Source organism: Vulpes lagopus, chromosome 10, assembly GCF_018345385.1.
Source record: "Vulpes lagopus strain Blue_001 chromosome 10, ASM1834538v1, whole genome shotgun sequence".
Lineage (NCBI taxonomy): Eukaryota > Metazoa > Chordata > Mammalia > Carnivora > Canidae > Vulpes > Vulpes lagopus.
Genome location: NC_054833.1, coordinates 71132513 through 71154947, shown reverse-complemented (window position 1 = coordinate 71154947; position 22435 = coordinate 71132513). Strand labels below are relative to the sequence as shown.

At 35.5% G+C, this 22435-nt stretch overlaps 1 protein-coding gene across 8 annotated transcripts in view; it reads left to right on the top strand.

The window, feature by feature from the left end:
* Positions 1-22435, top strand: part of LEPR (leptin receptor) — a 132448-nt gene that overhangs the window by 86829 nt on the left and 23184 nt on the right. For all 8 annotated transcript variants that reach the window (XM_041770513.1, XM_041770511.1, XM_041770518.1 and 5 more), the window contains 6 exons: positions 4758-4966; positions 9497-9642; positions 12066-12210; positions 17416-17706; positions 17864-17981; positions 20201-20400. In XM_041770513.1, the coding sequence (XP_041626447.1) occupies positions 4758-4966; positions 9497-9642; positions 12066-12210; positions 17416-17706; positions 17864-17981; positions 20201-20400 (1109 nt within the window). The remainder of the gene's footprint in view (positions 1-4757; positions 4967-9496; positions 9643-12065; positions 12211-17415; positions 17707-17863; positions 17982-20200; positions 20401-22435) is intronic.

Genomic DNA, 22435 nt, shown 5'->3' with positions numbered 1-22435 from the left:
ACAGTGACCAGTAGACTGCTTTACACGTTAAAAGGCCTATAAATGTTATTTCTTGATTGTTTTCTTTTAGGACTAAGGTAATACTGAAGTCTATCTCAGGAAACTTGAAAATCTATCTTAACTCACATTTAATACTAGTGGTGTATGTATGAAAGATTTGGATCCATTTCTTTCATGTTGTATTGATATCTCAATTCTCAGATATATGCTATTTAGCAGAGTTTCTAAAGCAGTGCTTTCTCCACAGTAATTTTTAATTAGTATATTTAGCACTTACAGTTTTTTCCCTACAAAAGGACTGTAAGATTTCTGAAGGCAGTGATCACATCTAAGTATTAATACTCTCTTCGCATCCCCACATTCTTTAAAAAAGATGGAGTGGTTTAGATAGAAAGCAGCAGGTGTTTTTGGACAGAATGGGATAGCTTAAGCAAGACAGGGAAATATTAATTACCCCTGTCCACCACTCCCCACCCCCAACTTCCACCTTAGAGGGTTTTTTTGTTTGTTTGTTTGTTTGTTTTGTTTTGTTAAGATTTTATTTATTTATTAGAGAGAGAACAAGCTGGAGGGAGAGCAAAAGAGAATCTGAAGCAGACTCTGCACAGAGCCCAATATGGGACTTGATCCCAAGATCACAAGATTATGACCTGAGCTGAGACCAAGAGTTGGCAGCTTAACCAGCTGAGCCACCCAAGGGCTCCCCCCTTAAAGTCTTTTTTATTTACACCTAGGTTTAGATTCTCCAGGCAACCAGGCTGATTAAAAAAACTAACACTAATAAATCAGAAATAACAACTCTGTGTCTTTGTTGCATGCCATTCTTTCTGCCTTGAGATAGGTAACTCAACCCAGCTAGTTACAGTCACCCACTTACAATGGTTTGATTTATGACAATGATATGAAAGCAATACTCATTCAGTAGAGTTTTGAATTTTGATCTTTTCCCAGGCTGGTGATATGTAGCCCCTCTTGATGTTGGGCAGTGGCAGTTCCTAGTCAGCCACATGACCATAAGGGTAAACAACTGATACACTTAAAACCATCCTCTCTCTCTCTCTCTCTCAATCTCTCCTTCCTTAACTCTCGTATGCTATTCAGTAAATTACATGAGATGTTCAACATTTTATTACAAGATAGGTTTTGTGTTAGGTGATTTTGCCCAACTGTAGGCTAGTGTAAATGTTCTGGGCATGTTTAAGGTAGGCTGGGCTAAGCTATGACATTTGGTAGGTTAGGTGTATTAAATGCATTTCAACTTGGGGTATTTCCAGTTTACAATGAGTTTATCAGGAGGTAACCCATCATAAGTCTAGGAAAAACTGTACAGTTACCTTAAAAAAAGATATTTGAGAGAGAGAGATAGAGATAATCAGAGAGAGCACACAAGCGGGGCAGGGGGTGGTTGTTGCAGAGAGGGGAGAAGTAGGCTCCCCACTAAGCAAGGAGCATGAAGCGGGGCTGGATCCCAAGGACCCCAGGATAATGTCCTGAGGTGAAGGTAGACTTTTAACCAACTGAGCCATCCAGCCACCCCTGCAATTAGTTTTTAAGGTTAGTTCACTCATTTGTAGGTTTACAGTGATAGGCAAAGTATTGCTTAAAATTTTTTTCTTAAATTTTCTTTTTTTGAGTAAACAACTGTATTGACATAAAATAGACAATAAACTGTATATATTTACACAGTTTTATTATATATTTAAGGTTTAAACTTGGTAAGTTTTGGTATGTGAAATCACTCATAAAATCATTAACCCTAATAAAGAAAATGGATATACTACCAATCACAGAATTGCTTACTGCCCCTTTGTAACACCATCCACCGCCTGTATCTGTGGCATCCTACCACCCTCATCCCCCTCCATTGTCCCCAAGCAATGAATGATCTGCATTGTTACCCAGGTTACTTGGTATTTTATAGAATTTTATATAAATGTGATCATACAGCACTTTTGTCATGCTTTCATACAGCACGATTATTTTCAGATTCATTAATATTGTGTGCATCCACTAGTAGTTCATTCCTTTCTTTTTTGGATATATTTTTTTATTGGAGTTCGATTTGCCAACATATAGCATAACACCCAGTGCCCATCCCGTCAAGTGCCCCCCTCAGTGCCTGTCACCCAGTCACCTCATCCCACCGCCCACCTCCCTTTCCACTACCCCTTGTTCGTTTCCCATAGGTAGGTGTCTCTCATGTTTTGTCACCCTCTCTGATATTTCCCGCTCATTTTCTCTCTTTTCCCCTTTATTCCCTTTCACTATTTTTTATCTTCCCCAAATGAATGAGACCATATAATGTTTGTCCTTCTCTGATTGACTTACTTCACTCAGCATAATACCCTCCAGGTCCCTCCACATCGAAGCAAATAGTGGGTATTTGTCGTGTCTACTGGCTGAGTAATATTCCAGTGTATATACAGACCACATCTCCTTTATCCATTCATCTTTTGATGGACACCAAGGCTCCACAGTTTGGATATTCTGGACATTGCTGCTATAAACATCGGGGTGCAGGATCCCTGGTGTTTCACTGCATCTGTATCTTTGGGGTAAATCCCCCGTAGGGTAGTTCTATTTTTAACCCTTTGAGGAACCTCCACATAGTTTTCCAGAGTGGCTGCACCAGTTCCCATTCCCACCAACAATGCAAGAGGGTTCCCCTTTCTCCACATCCTCTCCAACATTTGTTGTTTCCTGTCTTGTTAATTTTTATTATTCTCACTGGTGTGAGGTGGTATCTCATTGTGGTTTTGATTTGTATTTTCCTGATGGCCAGTGATGTGGAGCATTTTCTCACGTGCTTGTTGGCCATGTCTATGTCTTCTTTGGTGAAATTTCTGTTCATGTCTTTTTCCCATGTCATTATTGGATTGTTTTTTTGCTGTTGACTTGAATAAGTTCTTTATCGATCTTGGATACTAGCCGTTTATCTGATATGTCATTTGCAAATATCTTCTCCCATTCTGTAGGTTGTCTTTTAGTTTTGTTGACTGTTTCAGTTCATTCCTTTCCATTGTGAAGTAGCATTCCATTATATGGATATGCCACAATTTGTTTATCCATTCACCTGTTGATAGACATTTGAGTCACTTACCATTTTTGGCTGTTACAAATAAAGCTGCTGTAAGTCTCTGTGTTCGTTTGTGTATGCGTCTCTGAAAGGACATAGGCTTTCATTTCTCTTGGATGAATACCTGAGATAGAATGTGTAAATCCTATGATAGGTGTAATTTTAATAACTTAAGAAATTACAAACTGTTTTTACAAAGTGGTACCATTTTACATTCCCACTGGCAGTGCATTAGAGTTCTAATTTCTTCACTTCCATTAATTAACTTCTGAAATTTTAGCCATTCTAAAAGGTGGATAGTGGTATCATTGTGGTCTTAATTTGCATTTCCTAAATGACTAATGATCTTGGGCTTCTTTTCACATGCTTATTTTCATGTGTTTATCTTCTATGGCTGAGTGCATGGTGAAATCTTCCCCTGTTTTTTAATTGTATTTTATTGAGTTTTGAGAATTCTTTATATCTTCTGGAGACAAGTCCTTTATCAGATAAATAATTGGGAAATATATTCTTTCAGTATATGGCTTGTCTTTTTGTTGCTCCATAGTGTCTTTCTTTCAAAAAATAGAGTTTTCGATCTTGGTAAGAGTCCAGTTTATCAATTTGTTCTTTTATGGATCATGGTTTTGGTGTTGCATCTAAGGAAATGTTGTTACCTTACTCAAGGTCACACATTTTCGTCCCTATGTTCTTGAAGTTTTATGGCTTTAGGTTTCCTGTTTGAACTGATGATCTATTTTGAATTAATTTTTGAATCTGGTGTGAGTATGGATTGAAATTTGTTTTGTTTTGCATATAGATATCCCATTGTTCAGCACAACTTAATGAGAAGATTACCATTTCTTCACAGAGAGAAAGCTCTGTATCCCTGTAGAAAGCTGGTTGCCCATATAAGTGTTGGTCTCTATTCTGTTCCATTAATCTGTTTTTCTGTCTTTATACCAATATTCTGTTAGCTTGATCATTGTGGTTCTTTAGCTATAACCCTTGTTTTATTATTTTAACAATTGCTTTAGGATTTATGATATAGGTTTTTAACTTATAATCTAACTGATGTACCTTTAAGTAATATTATATCAATTAATGTATAGTATGAGAACATTAAAACTGCATGCTTACATTATGTCTCTTCCCCCCAAACTGGGAGCCAGTGTCATACATTTTACTTCTACCTGTGTTATCAACTCTACACTACATCGTATTATTTTTGCTTTAAGCAGTCAGTAACTATTTACCCTTTTAAAGCTATTTTCAGTTCTTTGTATAGAATCAGACTTCCATCTGCTACCATTTCCTTTTTGTATGATTCCTTTTTGCATTTTTTTATAATGCAGACCTGATAGTGACAAATATTTTCAATTTTGGTATGCCTGAAAAAAGCCTTTATTTCATGTTTATTTTGAAAGATATTTTGGGTATAAAGTTTTAAGATCGCAATTTTTCTTTCCTTTCAGTACTTCACTGTTGCTTCACTATTTTCTTCCTGCTATTATTTCTAATGGCTAACCTGCTTTAACCCTTTTCTTTGTGTTTCTGATATAATGTACCTTGTTTTTTCTAGATGCCATTTAAGCTGGATGTCCAGAATAGTTCACCTCAGTTTGGATTTTTGTCATATAGTTTAAATAAATCCAGTCCTGTCACATCTGTGCTGATATTTAGCTCTTCCTTTTTCACATAGGCCTGAAGTGTTAGAAGAGTCACCTCCAGTCCCCCAGAAGGGAAGTTTTCAGATTGTTCCATGCAACTGCAGTGTTCATGACAGCTGTGAATGCCATGTGCCTGTGCCAACAGCCAAACTCAACCACACTCTTCTTATGTATTTGAAAATCACGTTGGGTGGAATAAATTTTCAGTCACCTCTAATGTCAGTTCAGCCCATAAATGTTGGTAAGTTGTGCATTAGAAAGGTAATAGATCTAAACATCAGTCATATAAACAGGTTAGGTATTGTGTACAAAATTTTTCAATAGCTTATCTTACTTTGACCAATGTGGTAAGGACAGCAAATGTAGAACTGGGAATATTAAAAGCGGCTTCTAGAATGTTTTCACAGTAGTATAGATATCTCTGCAATTATAACTTCAGTTCTTTCTTTCTTTTTTAAAGATTTACCTATTTATTTTAGAGAGGGAGAGAGAGTGTGTGCAAGTGCGAGTGAGGGGAGAGGCAGAGAGAGACTTTTTAAGCAGATTCTTCACTGAGCATGCAGTCTGATGAAGGTCTTGATCTCATGACTCTGAGATCATGACCTAAGTAGAAACCAAGAATTGGACACTTACTTAACTGACTGAGTCATTGAGGCCCCCCCTTAAATTCTTTCTTAAGAACAGTTTTTCTTTCAGTCTTGGATCTGTCTAAATGATATGTATTATTTGGTTGTTACTTTTTCACTTGTCAGATAACAATTTCTAAAAGTAATTAGAAGTTTATTTTTTTATCTTTATTTTATACTTTTTTTTATTCCTTCAATAAATATTTCTTAGAAGCTCTTGTATGTCAGCCACTGATCTAGGAGTTGGGGAAACAATGGTGAATGAGACAAAGTTCCTGCCTCAAAAACCAGAGACAAACAATAGTGAGCAGAGAGAAACAATAAAGAAGTAAACAACTAAATAATTTGCTATACAAATCTGATTATAAGAAAAATCCAAATAGGTAGTGCCATCACATACTTTTAGTGCAAAGATTCTCAGTTTCTTTTGATCAGCTTGAACATATGATTACAAATGTGAATAATATAGGCCATGTTCACTTAAAATATTTATTAACTTACTTTTATATAGATATGTATTTTATATATAACATATAACTTAACAGCATTACTATTTTCCCTATTTCCTGAGACCATTATATATAAACTCTTTGCATGCATCTTAGCATCAGTAGATGTCTAGTGACACTAGAGCCACTTTTCCAAGTATCTCACACAAAGTTTTCTACACAACTTCACTGTCATTTCCTTCTAAGTTACTGGGGATATGCCACTTTTTGAATCTGCATGACATCATATTTTAACATTAGGATTTTCAAATAATTTGTTCTCTAGGGTTATATTTGTGGTCTCTACAACATAATTAAAATGTCATCTAAGCAATTCTGTCATGAAGTTATACCACAGGAAAAATATATATGAAATTTATAAAATATTGTTATGTTCTCTTTTAAAAACTAATTCTGTCAGGTGATTTTTAGAAACATTTAGAGCCAAAATTTAATTAAATATTTAAAAAAATAGTTAAGAGAAGGTGCACAAACTCTATCATAATAGAGTTTGTAAGAAACTTAAATTTTGTCTTTTCCTCAGGAATAATATTTTTTTAAAGATTATTTATTTATTTATTCACGACAGACACACAGAGAGAGGCAGAGACACAGGCAGAGGGAGAAGCAGGCTCCATGTAGGGAGCCCGACATGGGACTCAATCCCAGGATCATGCCTGGGCTGAAGGCGGCACTAAACTGCTGTGCCACAGGGGCTGCCCAGGGATAATCTTTTGAGAAAAAGGGCCTGTCATTTCAGCTATGGAGATCAAAGAAGACCTGTTAAAGAGATAGTATTTGGGCTGAATGTAAAAAAGAGATAGCCATGCAAAAATCCAGAGCAAAAGGTGCCTCAAGCAGGAAAAATAGCACCCATAAAACCTCTGAAATGGACTGAACTTGGAAGTTGGAGGAACCAAAGAGAAAACGTTTGTGCTTAGAGTGAATAAGGCAGGGGAATGTTTGGAAGATATGGTCAGTATTGGATTCAGGTCATATGGTAGGCCAGGCTATAGAGTTTAGATTTTATTCTAATTACAGGGGAAGTTTTGAACCAGTAGAGTGGTATTGTCAGGTGTGTGTGTCTGTGTGTGTTCCGTCTGTGTGTATATTTAAAATTTACTTGACATGTGAAGAAGGAAATCAATGGGGAAAAGAAGAATAATAGTTACAAGACTGAAATCAGAAGGCTCAGACAGGAGGCTAACTGGAATGATCTAGCTGGTTTAGGAATGTAGCAGTAGAGAAGTAGAGAAATGATCATAGTTGGGATTCATTTGGGAGATGGGGCTGACCGAAATTTCTAGTGGATTGGGTGTAGAGTATGGGCAGAGAAGAACCAAGGATAACATTCAGACTTGGCCTTGAGCATGCCAGTGAATAGTGGTACCAGATACTAAGATGAGGAAATTTAGGGAGGATCAGGTATGTGACACATTATTTTTGAGATGCTTATAGATATCCAAGAGATGCTGAGTAGACAGTTAGACATATGATCCTAGAGTTCAGGAAAAATCTATATGGGAGTATCTGGCATATAGATGTTTATGGGACTGCCTGAGATCATCCACTTAGAGTTCAGTGAGAGAAAGACTGAGGCAATCAGAGAGAAAAGAGAGTAAAGAGGTTGGTGGCCTGGAAGCCATGTGGAAACAGAGTGAGCAGCTGTGGAATGCCACTGACAAGTGGAGTAAAATGCATCGGACAACTGGCATTGTATTTGGCAAAGGATGATGACTTTGACAGAGAAGTTTTGGTGGATTGTTGAGAAGGAAGACCTGATCACAGTAGGTTGATTAGGAAAATGGAACACAAAGTGGGGAGAGTGAGTAGTGCCAACTTTTTCAAGGAATAATACTCTGAAAGAAGCAGGTAGATGGCAGTATATCTAAGACTGGGGACATGGGTGGTCCAGTGAATGATTTGTTTTTAGATTTCTAATATTAAGGCACATATGTATGCAGGCAGGAAATATACGATAGTTTATAATTTCATGATTTCTAATATTTATTTTATTTTAGTTTTTATTTGAGAGAGAGAGAGAGAGAGCACAAGCTGAGGGGAAGAGGCAGAGGGAGAGGGAGAAACAGACTCACCACTGAGGAGGGAGCTTGATCAAATAGGGCTCAATCCCAGGACCCTGGGATCATGACCTGAGCCAAAGGCAGCCACTTAACCAACTGAGCCACCTAGGCACCCCTAATTTCATGATTTCTGTTTGAGTTTTTGTTTTGATTTATTTTTGATCATGAGAACTCAACTAATTTCACCTATTATTTCTAGACTTTAGTGTTTGTGCTTTAAAGTAACTAAAATTTGTAATATGTCACATAAAGTAAAAGCTTTATAAATTTTGACTCAAGAGAAAAACTATGTCTAAATTTTCGAAGAGATAGTATGTTAATAATAATATGCCACTTTAGTTCTTGATAAATAAAATTTAAATCAGCCAGCATTTCAGTGTAATGATTATTTCTACATATGTTAAGTCCTGCTATTTAAAATCTTGAAAAAAACAGGGCAGCCCTGGTGGCACAGCGGTTTAGCGCCGCCTGCAGCCCAGGGCATGATCCTGGAGACCCTGGATTGAGTCCCACAGTCAGGCTCTCTGCATGGTGCCTGCTTCTCCCTCTGCCTGTGTCTCTGCATCTCTATGAATAAATAAATAAAATCTTAAAAATAAATAGAATCTTGAAAAAACAGAGATGCACAGAAAAGAGAAATGCATCATCTATTTTCTATCATTTTGGCATTTTGTTTCTATTTTATATATATTTGTAAATATACTTTTATTTGTTAATTTTAACAAATCAGGAACTAAAAGTATAAATGATGTTTAATAAACTTTTAAAACTAAAAATCTTAAACATTTTCAGTATTCTTCTCCAATATGATTTTTAAAGGTTGCGTAGATTTCCCTAATAGGGATAAACCAGTATTTATTTAATCCTTTATTGTAAGAGGTTTACATTGTTTCTGCAAATAATGTAAAGGTTATGTGTGTTTAAAACTATATACACACGTATAACCTATATACAAATGCATATTCATATATGAACACATGCATATACACATGAACTCAAATCATTTACCAAGTTAAACACATTGTTAGGCTAAGAAACTCTATCCACATTTCTGGTGACAAGCCAGGGCCTGCAAATGCTATGTTTATTGCATGTAAAATACGCATACTGTGGATTTTTTGAGTAGATGTGTCTAGATTATATTTCAAAGTTAATAGACTTGCTGAATTTTGCATGCATATTTGCATGCATTTTCCAAGTACTGTCCTGCAAAATGCTGTTCTTTCTTGTCACCCACTAAATCAGTGTGTGAGTATGGTGGGGGAATTCTGGAAGTTTTGGGAATGCTAGGTTAAATAAGGTTAGCAGACATTTTTTACAGCAGGAATTTATGCTTATCAAAACAACCTCATTACTGATTTATACTTATTACCACTTGGGAGAGGAAATGGGTATACATGGGTTGCTATGGAAAGGTACAAGGAGACCTAATATTTTGCTTGTATAATTAGCCTTTGAATAGGTCACCTTTTAAGTAGTTGAAAGAATGGGAAATGCTAAAAATTCATTTTGACTCTATTTTATGATTATCATGAAAATTGCTTGACTTAAAAATGTTCTTTTTTTCCTTAAGTGAAGCCTGATCCACCATTAGGTTTGCATATGGAGATCACAGATACTGGCAATTTAAAGATTTCTTGGTCCAGCCCAACATTAGTACCATTTCAACTTCAATATCAAGTGAGATATTCAGAGAATTCTTCAACAAATGTGAGAAAAGTAAGTATATTTTAGAAAATAAAATGAAAAGTTGAGAAGCAAGTAAAGATGAGATGCTTTCTAAGTCCCATAGAAAATGCCCTTTGCAGGGTACCTGGGTGGCTCAGTGGTTGAGCATCTGCCTTCAGCTCAGGTCGTGATCCTGGGGTTGTGCAGGCTCTGCATGTAGCCTGCTTCTCCCTCTGTGTATGTCTTTGCCTCCCTCTGTGTGTCTCTTATGAATAAATAAATAAAATCTTAAAAAAAAAAGAAAATGCCCTTTGCATGCCAAATATACATGGTCCTTCTAGAGCAGAATCAACTGTAATTTAATATTATATCATTGGCTTTCATTTAAGATCAGCATAGGAAATGAACACCTGAACAGCATGTCTGCAATCCTTTTAGAAAAATTGTTTGATGTTGCACAGTCTCTCTTATCTATGGATGCATGTTATATGTTGAGGACTGTGGCAAATTCCTCCCAGAATTTATTGCCAGAGAAGGTTCCTCTTCCAAAAAGAAGTTTACGTAGATTTGTATCTCTCTGTCTCTCCCTCTCCCTCTAGTTCCCTCTTCCTTACACACACAGCTAAATAACTACAGAAGTCCAGTTATAGAAACTTGAGTTAATAGTTATTTTTTTTTACTTACAGAGCTCTGGTTTTTTATTTTACAATTCAAACTTTTTAAAAAAAGATTTATTTATTTGAGAGAGAGAGCAAGTGGGTGGGGGGAGGGGAAGGGGAAGAAAGAGAATCCAAGCAGACTCCCCACTGAGTGTGGAGTTGTCCTATGACGCAGGGCTGGATGTCACGACCCTGAGATCATGACCTGAGCTGAAATCACGAGTCAGACACTTAACCAACTGAGCCACCCAGGTGTCCCTCAAACTTTTTTTTTTTATTGTTCAGTGTATTTATATACAGGCAGTGCTTTCATTTGTAATGAAAAGTGTGTGAAATTCTTTTCTCATTATTTCAGTATTTATTGAGTACCCACTAGGTGCTAGGAACTGTTCTATTTGCACCAGGATATACTGGATGGTAGAGCTAACTGGACAAAGGAGTTTGAGGGTACTGGTGCTATAGGTTGTAATATTAAGTGGAGATGAGGAAGACCTCATTGAGAAGGTGACATTTGTTTTTTTTTTTTTTTAGTTTTTATTTATTTGTGATAGTCACAGAGAGAGAGAGAGAGAGAGAGGCAGAGACATAGGCAGAGGGAGAAGCAGGCTCCATGCACCGGGAGCCTGACGTGGGATTCGATCCCGGGTCTCCAGGATCGCGCCCTGGGCCAAAGGCAGGCGCCAAACCGCTGTGCCACCCAGGGATCCCGAGAAGGTGACATTTGAGTGAGGACTTGAAGGAGGTTGGTGATGTAGATATCTGGGGGAATTAGTTTCCAAATAGAGACAACAGCAAGTCAGAGACCCTTAAGCTGGATGAGAAGCGAGAGGCCGGGAGAGTGAGTGAGGGCAAGAGTAGCAGTGGATGAGTTAAAAAGGAATAGGAGAGGAAAAGGAGAAGGTCATGGACTATAGCATTTGTTATATAATTTGGAAGTAAACACCTGTCTTTTAAGCTCTGGGCCTATTTTTTTTTAGACTTTATTTTCATACAGAGCAGAAAAGGAATCCTTAGTGTCATGTGGGGAAAAAGAAAACAGAGGACAAGGTTGGAAAACAGAATTTATTTGCTAAGCAATTCTTAGTAGTGGTTGTTTTATGCAGAATTAGGTCTCTTAAATATTTTCCCTCTAGTTTTCAATCTGTATTTTGATTTATTATAGCTTATCTTTGGGTTCAGATTCTTAAAATTATTCATGCCCTCCTCTGTGACAGTTTCCTCTAGGAATGTTTATAATTCTCAGTCCATTCCTGCTCATCATTTTCTACCACATGTGTAATATAGATGTTAGCCATGGCTTAAAACTCCCCATTGACTTTAGCCAACCTGTCAAATTTTGCAAGGTCAATATTCGTTATCATTCAGTTAAAAATATCTGCTGATTGTCATTATGATTTTCTTCTTGCACTCATGGGCTACTTAAAATTTTATTGACAAAGGTGCAAACATTTTTTTTTTAAGATTTTATTTTTTTATTCATGAACAGAGAGAGAGACAGTAGAGACATAGGCAGAGGAAGAAGCAGGCTCCCTGTGGGGAGCCACAGCCTCCCTGTGGGATTGAGCCTGATGCGGGACTCAATCCCAGGACCCCGGGATGATGACCTGAGACCAAGGCAGACGCTCAACCACTAAGCCCCCCAGGTGTCCCAACATTTGTTATTGGTTACTGATTTTGGTTAAATCCCACTGTGGCCAGCTAACTATTCTAAAGCCTTTAATTCTTTGAAATTTCTTAGGACTGCTTGTTCTCCATTTTGATAAAAGTTCTATGTCAGCTTGATGCTCTGATGTTTTCATTTTTCATGTTTAACAGGCTAATGAAATTGTCTCAGCTACATCTCTGCTAATAGACAGTGTGCTTCCTGGGTCTTCATACGAAGTTCAAGTGAGAGGCAAGAAACTGGATGGTCCAGGAATCTGGGGTGACTGGAGCACCCCTCTTATCTTTATCACACAAGGTAGGTTTTGTAAGAGTAGCTCCTATTGAGAGGAGAACATGCTTCCTGATTTCCTTTGGCCTATTATAAGCATCTTAAATTTTGTGGCAGTAAACCAAAAGGAGGGACACAATATTAATATTTTATTTAGATGTTGGCAGGTTAATTTGTGAATTAAAAACTTGTATAAGAGTTCCCATGTTTGTGTATCTTGCTGAATTACTCTTACCTATTCAAAATATAGGGTTAATAGAAAGGTTCCAAATTTACAAATTCAGAACATTACTGGTCTCAATGTTTCCTTTATTTACACTTTAAATCAGATCTATTTATTTGACATAAATTTCAAACATTCAAATTTCATTTAATTATTACATTTATGTAATATAATAAGTAATAACATAATGAAATAATTCTTTTCACTACAGATGCTTGCTTTTGAGACTTTTCACTTCCAATTTTCATATTTTTCAAGTTGTCTTTAACATCAGAGAAACTGGTTTATTCAAAACTTCCTCCTGAAGTTGAGGTGGTGTTTTACAAAGAGGCCCAGGCGCCTAAGAATAGTCCAGCCCTGTCATATGCTAACTTGTTACCCTAGGAAGACACTTCATGGTCCTTTGCCTACTTGTCTGATCTGTCAAAAGAGCAAAATTATTCCTACTGAAATTCATGCAGGTTGATTATGGGTATGTAGAGACAGCAAGTACCCTGTAAATCACTAAGCAGGTAGTCAACATATTTAATGAAATAAATTTGTTTATTGTTTACTTACTATTTAAAAAGCACTGATCAGGGCTGCCTGGGTGGCTCAGTCAGTTAAGCATCTGCCTTCAGTTCAGGTCATGATCCCAGGATTTTGGGATCGAGACCCACATCTGGCTTCTTGGTCAGTGGGGAGCCTGCTTCTATCTCTCCCTTTGCCATTCCTCTCAGTTGTGCTCTCTACCTCTATCTGTCTGTCAAATGAATATATAAGATCTTTTAAAAAAATTGATTAGTCAAAGAATCAGTAGCATTAGTGGTTTAAGAGCACTGACTTGGAGTCTGACAAAATATTATAGAACTTCAGGCCCCACCACTTATTTGAAAAGTTTCTTAACCTTTCTATGCCTTGCCTCAATTTTCCCAATTGCAAAATAGGAACATTCTTATAGGGATAGAATGAATCCTTGTACCTACTGTGCTCACTGCAGTGCCTAATCCTTCGTAATCACTCAATAAATAGTATCTGCAATCATAGTTTATAAATCCATAATCTCAATACTCAAAATCTCAGTGTCTGATGAATGTGAGAGGTTGACATGATACATGAGCAAGGTTGTCAGAAGAGTTAACAAAGTACTAGGCAATAAGAAGGATTGGTTCTCACCAGGGAAGTCAAGAACCTTGTGTCAGTGGATTTAGAAGACATGGATTTCTCATCACGATTCCTCAGATAATTATTGAACATCACAATGTTTGCGCCGACACCTCAACTTCTGGAATTTTTCTAAGGAAGGTCACCTTTTCTACCTTCAGTGATTTATTGTTGATTAATAGGTCTTAATGAGCAGCTGTGAATTATGTAAAGAGGAATGAATTGCAACATCAACTTTTAAAGAATGTCCAATGGAGGCTTTTTATAGTGGGATGGGGTAAAGTGGATGGCAGAGGAGGGAACCCTGACTCTCACTCTGAGTGGCCTGTGGCTTTCTGCCTTTACGTACCATCTGGTGAAATATTTCTCTTTCACAAGAAGATGGCTTTCTTCTCTATTTTACTTTTTTTTTTTTTAATTTTACTTCTTAATTAGATTAGAAAACCTACCCTGACTGAAGAAGAGGGAAATTCTAAAAGAATCTAATGATGTAATACGTGGTTACTGAATCACAGGTAAAAGGTATAACTAGATTCATACTTCCCTACTGAATAGTAATACTAATAATAACAATAAAGATAGTTATGGGGTGCTTCCTGTGCTTCAAGCACTGCTCTAAGTACTTTACATATATTAACATTTTATCCTTTCTATCCCCTGTGAGATAGGTACTAATATTTCCTTTTTATAAACAAAGAAATCAAGATTTAGAGAGATTAAGTAAATTGTAAAAGTCTAGAGCTGGCAGTTTCATTCCAGCGTTCATGTTTGTATGCACTAATACAGTGATGAGGTACATGATGTATACGTAGGCGCATTTTCCGGTGTCACTAAAAATTGATCCTGGGAACTAATAAGCAGTAAGCTTAATTACATAGAGCATTTCAGTGGAACACCTCATTTCCTTCATGATTCCTGATAAATGAGGTTTCAGTGTTGCTTGGGTTTTTCAGGTCTTAGGTTTGCTGAGTTGCCTTTAGAGCAGTTCCGATACTCCCAGTGCTCACTGCACTGGAGGCTTGTTCTTGGATGGTGTGCACCAGTGAAGTATCTTTCTCCAAACTTGGGAGCTTCCTATTCTTTTGGACTTCTTTTTGGATCCTTCTCTCTTAAATCTAGGTATTTAATATTGTTGGATTATCCTCTGTTATCGATGGATGGGTCCTACAATGGCATCCACCTAACAGAAACATTCTAAGGTTGAGGCACTAACTTATTTAGAATGAATTAGCATACCTACTTTATTCATTTCCGAACATTTGGATGTTACTGATTTTTTTTTTCTTTTTGTTTTGAATAGAGGTTGTCTGGTGTATCGCTGTCAGAGCAAACAGATGCTAATTATCAGTACCTTTATAGCTACTACTTTTTATTCATTGATTTATCAAAGCTTTCTCTACCAAGTGCACAATTAATGAAGCATTGACAGTTTTTAATCAAGGCAATCCTATGGATTTTTTGAAAATGAATTGTGTAGATTCTTTGTTTAGCTGTTGGGAGATCTTGGACTCTGAAGAAAATCCAGGACCTTACCAGAACTTAAGAAGTCCAAGAATATTGCACTTTAGTTATGCTGCATGCTGAAAATAAGTTTAGAAGTGCTGACTTCTTGTAATACGTTTCTTAATGGTATTCTTGTGCTGCCAAAGGAGAGGAGAAACAATTTCTACATTTCGTTCTAGACATTGCTTGTAGTGCATTAGGGAAAATATTTTCCCCTTGAAGAAAAATAGGAAAACTGCTTTGAAAATTTAAAAATCTATTTTCTGGCACTATAATAAACACATTTTAAAGATTTTATTTATTTATTCATGAGAGACACACAGAGAGAGGCACAGACACAGGCAGAGGGAGAAGCAGGCTCCCTACGGGGAGCCTGATGCAGGACTCCATCCCAGGACCCAAGGATCATGCAGATGCTCAGCCACTGAGCTACCCAAGCGTCCCAATAAACACATTTTAAAATAACTTTAAAATGTTTTGACACATGATTTATGTTCATGTAAGTAACTCACTAATATCAATAGAATTTCTTTTAATGAAATTCTTAGTGTAGATTCTGCAAAAGTATTTCTTAGTCATGAGAAGAAAATTCTTATTTTATAAATTAAATATTGTATAGTATCTCACATGAGAATAAAATATACATTTATACTGTTTTGAAAATCAAATATTTAACATTTACTTCCTACCAATTTCTATAAATTCAACGTAGATTTTACAAAATCAAGTTTTTAATAACTTGTTTTCTTCTTTTTAAGCTAATATTTTAGTATTTATTTAATCATGCCATATACTATGACTTTAACTGTATTTCTCAATTAAGCCTTACTTAGGCATTCAATTTTGAAGTGAAATGCCTTTTTTAGTATCTTTAAAAGATTCAGCTTAACTTTTGAAATCTTATTTATACTCTTAAAAAAAATAAATTAGGGATGGTTGAATGGCTCAGTCAGTTGAGCGTCTGCCTTCAGCTCAGGTCATGATCGCTGAGTCCTGGGATCAAGCCCCGTGTTAGACTCCCTGCTTGGCAAGGAGCCTGCTCCTCCCTTTCCCTCTGCTACCACCCCCCAACCCCCGACTCATGTACCTGCTCTCTCTCTCTTTGAGATAAATAAACTCTTTAAAAAATAAAAAAATAATAGATAAAAATTACTCTTAGACTTTTGAAGCAGTTCAGTAGTGAGATGTGTAGCATATTGAAGGTAGGTTAATGATCTTTCAGATCTGTGCTAGGTATGTGTGTAGTAAGCATTGTCCCAGTGAAGCCTGAGTGCCACCCTAGGCTAGGATTAAAAATCTAATGGATTGGCTTCTGTCAGTGACTTCATGCTACTAAAATTTTTCCTGTTTATGCTTGACTATAGACATTCAAAGTACAAATGTTTTGTATAGGTTGTAAATATAAAGACTGTTATTATAAAAAAAAAACTTAAATAATAAAAACCAATGAAATTTTTTGTTTTTGTTTTGGGGGCAATCCAGACGATATAAATGAAAACAGATACTCATATTCTTTCATCAGAAAATGGCCTACCTTAAATTGTACAACTGAAATATACTGCTTTTATAATGCATTGTAGCAGAAATAATTTCTTCTGTGTAAACAGTCATTACCTTTTATTCTGTTTCTAACTAAAACTATAGGCAAGCTATGTTTCCAACAATAGGGGGCTGGAAAAAGTAGTATGGAATAGTATAGAGGCCTTAAAAATAATATTTTAGAAAAATATTGGTTCCCTTTGTCCTTAACCACAGCATATTGGTGTTAACTAACTTAAAATATTACAGATCAGTATTTACAGTATTTCCTGTTTTGGTGCATTGGTGCAGCATTGATTTTACATATCCCTAACTAGTTTTCTTGTTTAAGGCTAGTTCTCTACTCTACCTGTTTATTTGAAATTTTCATATATCCAAATGAAACAATATCAACCACCATTTATTCTTCAGGATTTTGCCTTATAGTGATTTGATTCAAGAACTTGCCCTAAATTTCACTGATTCTTAATGCAGAGTATGATGGAAAATGTGTCATAGTGGAATTAAATTATATTTATTTGAATGAATTTTCTGCCTATCAATTAGCAAGTGACAGTTATGCCTTAAAAGATATTTTATAATAAGTCTGTATGTTTAGAAAATACTGAAGATATTTTTGATGTTCAAGTCCTTTGGGAATAGGAGTGCCTGCAATTCCATAACCAGGCAATTACAGTTACACAGTCTCTTGGTACACTCATTTTATTTTTGGCAGTGTGATCTTGAATGCATTATGAATCTTTTCACATAGTGTAAATTCCTTATGGGATGATGGGATGTTTTTGGTCTTCCTCTGATATTTTCCCTTTCTTCTCTTACTGCAGATGTCATATACTTTCCACCTAAAATTCTGACAAGTGTCGGATCTAATGTTTCTTTTCACTGCATTTATAAAAGTGAAAACAAGATTGTTTCCTCAAAAAAGATTGTTTGGTGGCTGAATTTAGCTGAGAAAATTCCTCAAAGCCAGTATAACATGGTGGGTGACCGTGTTAGCAAAGTTACTTTTCCAAATCTGAATGCGACCAAGCCTCGAGGGAAGTTCACCTATGATGCAGTGTACTGCTGCAAGGAGCAGGAATGCCACCATCGCTATGCTGAATTATACGTGATTGGTAAGAATACTGAACTTCTCTTCATTTTCTTCCACAAGCAAATTGTTATGATCGGCCCTATATTAGAGTCCCATTGATAATGTAAGGAAATGTGATTTTCATTAAAAATTGTTTGATGTTTTTGCTTTGTATTAATATTTTAATGTGTTTTAAATAGATGTCAATATCAATATATCATGTGAAACTGATGGGTACTTAACTAAAATGACTTGCAGATGGTCAACCAATGCAATCCAATCACTCGAGGGAAGTACTTTGCAGTTGAGGTATCATAGGTATGTATTGTTTTTGCTGTTTTCTTTTTCTGTGGCTATGGTGAGATAAGACTTTCTGTAGAAATATCATCATAACAGTCCTCTAGTAGATGTTCTTCCTGAAAGAGAAAGATGGAATCTACTTGATTGGAAAACATTTGAGGGATTAAATAAATTGGTGGTTTTTGAAAAAATCCACATTGAGGTAAAAAATGTAGTTTTTTACCTCAAATGTTTTTTTCTGATAATTGATTAATGTCCCATAATTGCATTTTAACTACAGAATGAAATCCAGGAAAAACTGGCTTCTGTACATTTTAATTTGACTTAGAGAGTTGACCAGAGGAGAATAGCAATGATTATAGAAGTCCAATGTCATTTGCTAAAGATTAATATTTTGGAAAAAAGCCAGAGGTAGTAGTGCAAAGATTGTGAGAGATAATATCAATACTTTTAGAAGTAAAAAAGATTAAGAAAGAAACATTAAGGAGTAAAGCGTTGTAATAAAAAGTAATTTGTGCTTGTTTATTTTTACCCTTCTCTGTTTAGAAAAGAATTCAAGGCATCATCTTTCTATAGTATCATCTGAAATAATAGCACTCTTGATTAGGAGACAGTAGATACATTTTTATTTTTATAATATCTCATAGTGGTTTTCAGTTATGTGTACTGTTCTCAAACACCCTGTCTTAATTTGTGTTTGTATTGGGGGTCTTCCAGTTTGTATCACTTGTCCTCATTTATTCTTAAAATCTAAGTTTTCTACTTGAAAAACAAATCCCCTTCCTCAAATACTGCAATCTGAATTCTATTCCTAAAGTGACCAGTCTTTTCTTATGTAGCATTAGAAAAACTGGGGCCATTTCTACATTTCTTACATGGGAGTAATAGCTAACTTCATCCTACCTGATATGAGTATTTTAAAATCAATAGAATATTCATGGGATGCCATTTTACTTTTATAATCTGTCTTTACTTTCTTTCCATGACATTTTTCACATTAAAAAAGGTGTTTGTGGATGACCATCACATAAGCTCTGTGCATCATTTATCTTGCTAACATTTACAGAAGAACTACAGAGGCCCCTGCATGTACTCGGGCGGGTGTTTTAACCTCTTTAAGCTTAGATTTCCTTGTCTGTAACCTGGAGAGAATAATAGAACTTACAAGATTTTTGCAAGAATTAATGATATATTTCATTTAATTATAATTGATAGAATTTCTGCGGGTAAATGTTCAATAAATGGCTGTTGCTGTCATGATGACAAAGACACTAACCTTTGCATTCCAAGTGGAGTATTAACTGTGCTTCGGTACATGGTCACGATTCTTCTTACCCTCAGAGGACTCTTCAAGCCTTATTCTCTTCTCTACCCCCCACCCCCCAGCACTCATTCATGCACACACCCCAATGATTGTAATTTTGAGGAGGTGAGCAGGAAAAATGTCACAAAAAATGGAAAACGAGAAACAGAAGAATATACATTTTTCATTTTCTTGTAACCTTACAGCGTTTATGGAAACAGTAACTGCAACTTTAACCATTTAAATGCCATATTCAGAGCAAATAGTGGCAGCAGGGCTACTTCAAAGAAAAAGAGAAATGCTTTGTATGTTCTGGGGTGGAGTGTGGATCAGGACAGTTATAAAAATTACTTTCTTAATTTTCTTCTCTGAGAAAATGTGTTATATATCTAACCATATGATTCAGATATGAATCAAGAATTGGTATTATTTTCATCATATTGCTTTGAACTAGAAAATATTAGGACATTATCAATTAATCTATATTTTACTATCAATTATGTCTTCAATTTGTGGTGGAATTTAATTCCTATTTAAAGAGTAAGGGATTTATCTTTTTTCCCAACAAAGGGGACACCAATTGGTAATGTTCCCAGTAATACTTGTGATCTATACATTTAAAATGGCATCACTTATGCATAATGTTAGCTTAACTTTCAAAGTGTTGTAGGATCTACCTCTAATTGGATCCTTATCTCCTTGTTAGAGCAATGCCATTTATTTTATTTGCATTTCCACTTAGTACAATAAAATATTTAAAGGTTTATTGTCTATTTTTAGGGACAGATATAAAATTGTGATATAGCTGGGAATCCAAAAATGCCTTTCCAATAAGAACATTTATTTTAGATGGAACAGACACTATGGTATTCTCAAATATCTTACTGCTTTCATCAATGTTGTATATTAACTGACTGTTCTCATATCTTTTAAGGAGCAGCCTTTACTGTTCTGATGTTCCATCTATTCATCCCATATCTGAACCCAAAGATTGCCATTTGCAGAGGGATGGTTTTTATGAATGCATATTTCAGCCAATCTTTCTATTATCCGGCTATACAATGTGGATTAAAATCAATCACTCTTTGGGTTCACTTGACTCTTCACCAACGTGTGTGGTTCCTGATTCCGTGGGTATGTCAAACTGTGTTGTGTGTCTTCATTTTTACTAGCAGATTTGGATTCAAGTTAACTCATGGAAACTGTTGTGTTTTACCATTTTTTTGATCACACAATATTTAAACTATTTTTTTTTCATGTTTACAGTGGAATTGAGAAGACAAGCAATCTTACAAAGTTATGTCATTTTTATTTTGTTTTAAGTTACATATAGCACAATATTATTGCCATAGGAATATTTTCAGCATATAATCTGATGAGTTATATTGGTCATTAGGAATAAAATTTAGCAGTAATATTATTCTAAGTGATGCAGTGCTTTGTTTTTCTCCTAATATACTTGTGAAAACATTTGGTGTTTTCAATTTAAAAATTTAATTTGGGTATTGTGATGGATTTTGTAATCTGAGTAGTAAACCCAAGGGTTTAATTTGTGAGGCTATGTAGGATGCAGAAGGATTCAAAATAACTAAAGTCTGAAGAAGAGAAAATAGATCAAGTATAATGATATCCATCATGATACTTTACTCTTTTAAAAAGATATGTTAATTTCAAAGTTAAGAGCTCTTGAAATAAATAATATATTCCTCCAATATTGCTGAGAAATCTTTGAGAAATGACCCATTTATGATTATACAACAGAGGTAAAAGAATATCTTTTGGTGCTATATACTATTTCATTGAGAAATTAAGCCAGAAATCAATATTTGATTCATTGTATTTTCAAATAGTTAGTATACATCTGAATTAAAATTTATATTTTGTTAAATATAGCCTAAAATCATAATTGTTACGGTTTTAAAAATCACTATAGTGATTAATCAATTAATTGATTATTATTATATTGATTAATCAATTAATCAATTGATTCTCGACATTGCCCCCCCCCCATCCTATTTAGTTTGATTACATTTAAAGTGATTTTACTGTAAGCAATACTTCTGTGGAACTGAACATCTTGGGACAGCAGAAAACCCTCCTACCACTCTCTACTCCACAAATATGCACAGATATAATCTCACATGTAAGATGTGACAAATGCAACATGGATTCAGTTCTATCTGCTATCCAAACCTTCAATGTTATTCTTCAATTTCAGTACTACAATAAGGAGTTCAATTCTATTAACTACTTAGTACTAGAAAACAATGTGGAGATTCAAATGCCAGCTCAATCTGTTACTACTTTGTGAACAGGGGCTAGACATGTATGCAAGTGCTCTGTGACTATTTTATCACCCATAAAATGTGAAAAGCTCCTCCTACCTTCCCAGTGTGTGTGTTGTGGGGATAATGCAAACTCTTGTACTTTAAGCATCCTTTCCGTAAACTAGATATTCATGGATTATATCCATATGACATCTGTATGATTCAGTTGAGTACAATCTTAGTGTCTCTCAAACATACATACTTTTTCTGAAGAGGAATTATCTTTCGAGGAGACAAAATGCATGTCATCTTACTGGTTGGTGAAGAATGTCTTCTTCATATGTGAAGAATTGAATAAGTATGAGAACTCGTATAATAATGAGAAAGTTTAGGGATTTTGGTTATCAACAGTCTAAGGTATTATTAATGAAGTCCAGAGCTTCAGAGTTCACACTGGTGTACTCTGGGACTTTGGGACATTTAGTTCCCAAATACGTTGAGTTTGCTTATTGTCTTTTACTTTTTAATTTTTTTTGAAAGCTCTTGCCCTTCTGATCAACTTTGCCTCTATTTCTGTCCTTCAAAAGCCTGTTTCCCTTAGATGATAGAGAACCAGGGCTTTACTCTATAAGACTATCTCGACCGTGGCCTAGAAATACTTAATAATAGTAGAACTGTTTGAAATTCACACATGTGGAAATGAATGCAATGTGTGTTATATTTTTCCTTTTATTAAAGCTCTATGTAGAACAGAGTATGCTATCGATACTTATATGTTCAGTATGGAATCTTTTGCATGCAGAACTAACGGCTCAGTTTCTGTTACTTGCAGAGTGACATGGTCAATGTATTGATTTTTTTATCAATCTATTTGCAAAATAGAGATAATCCTTTTTTTATGT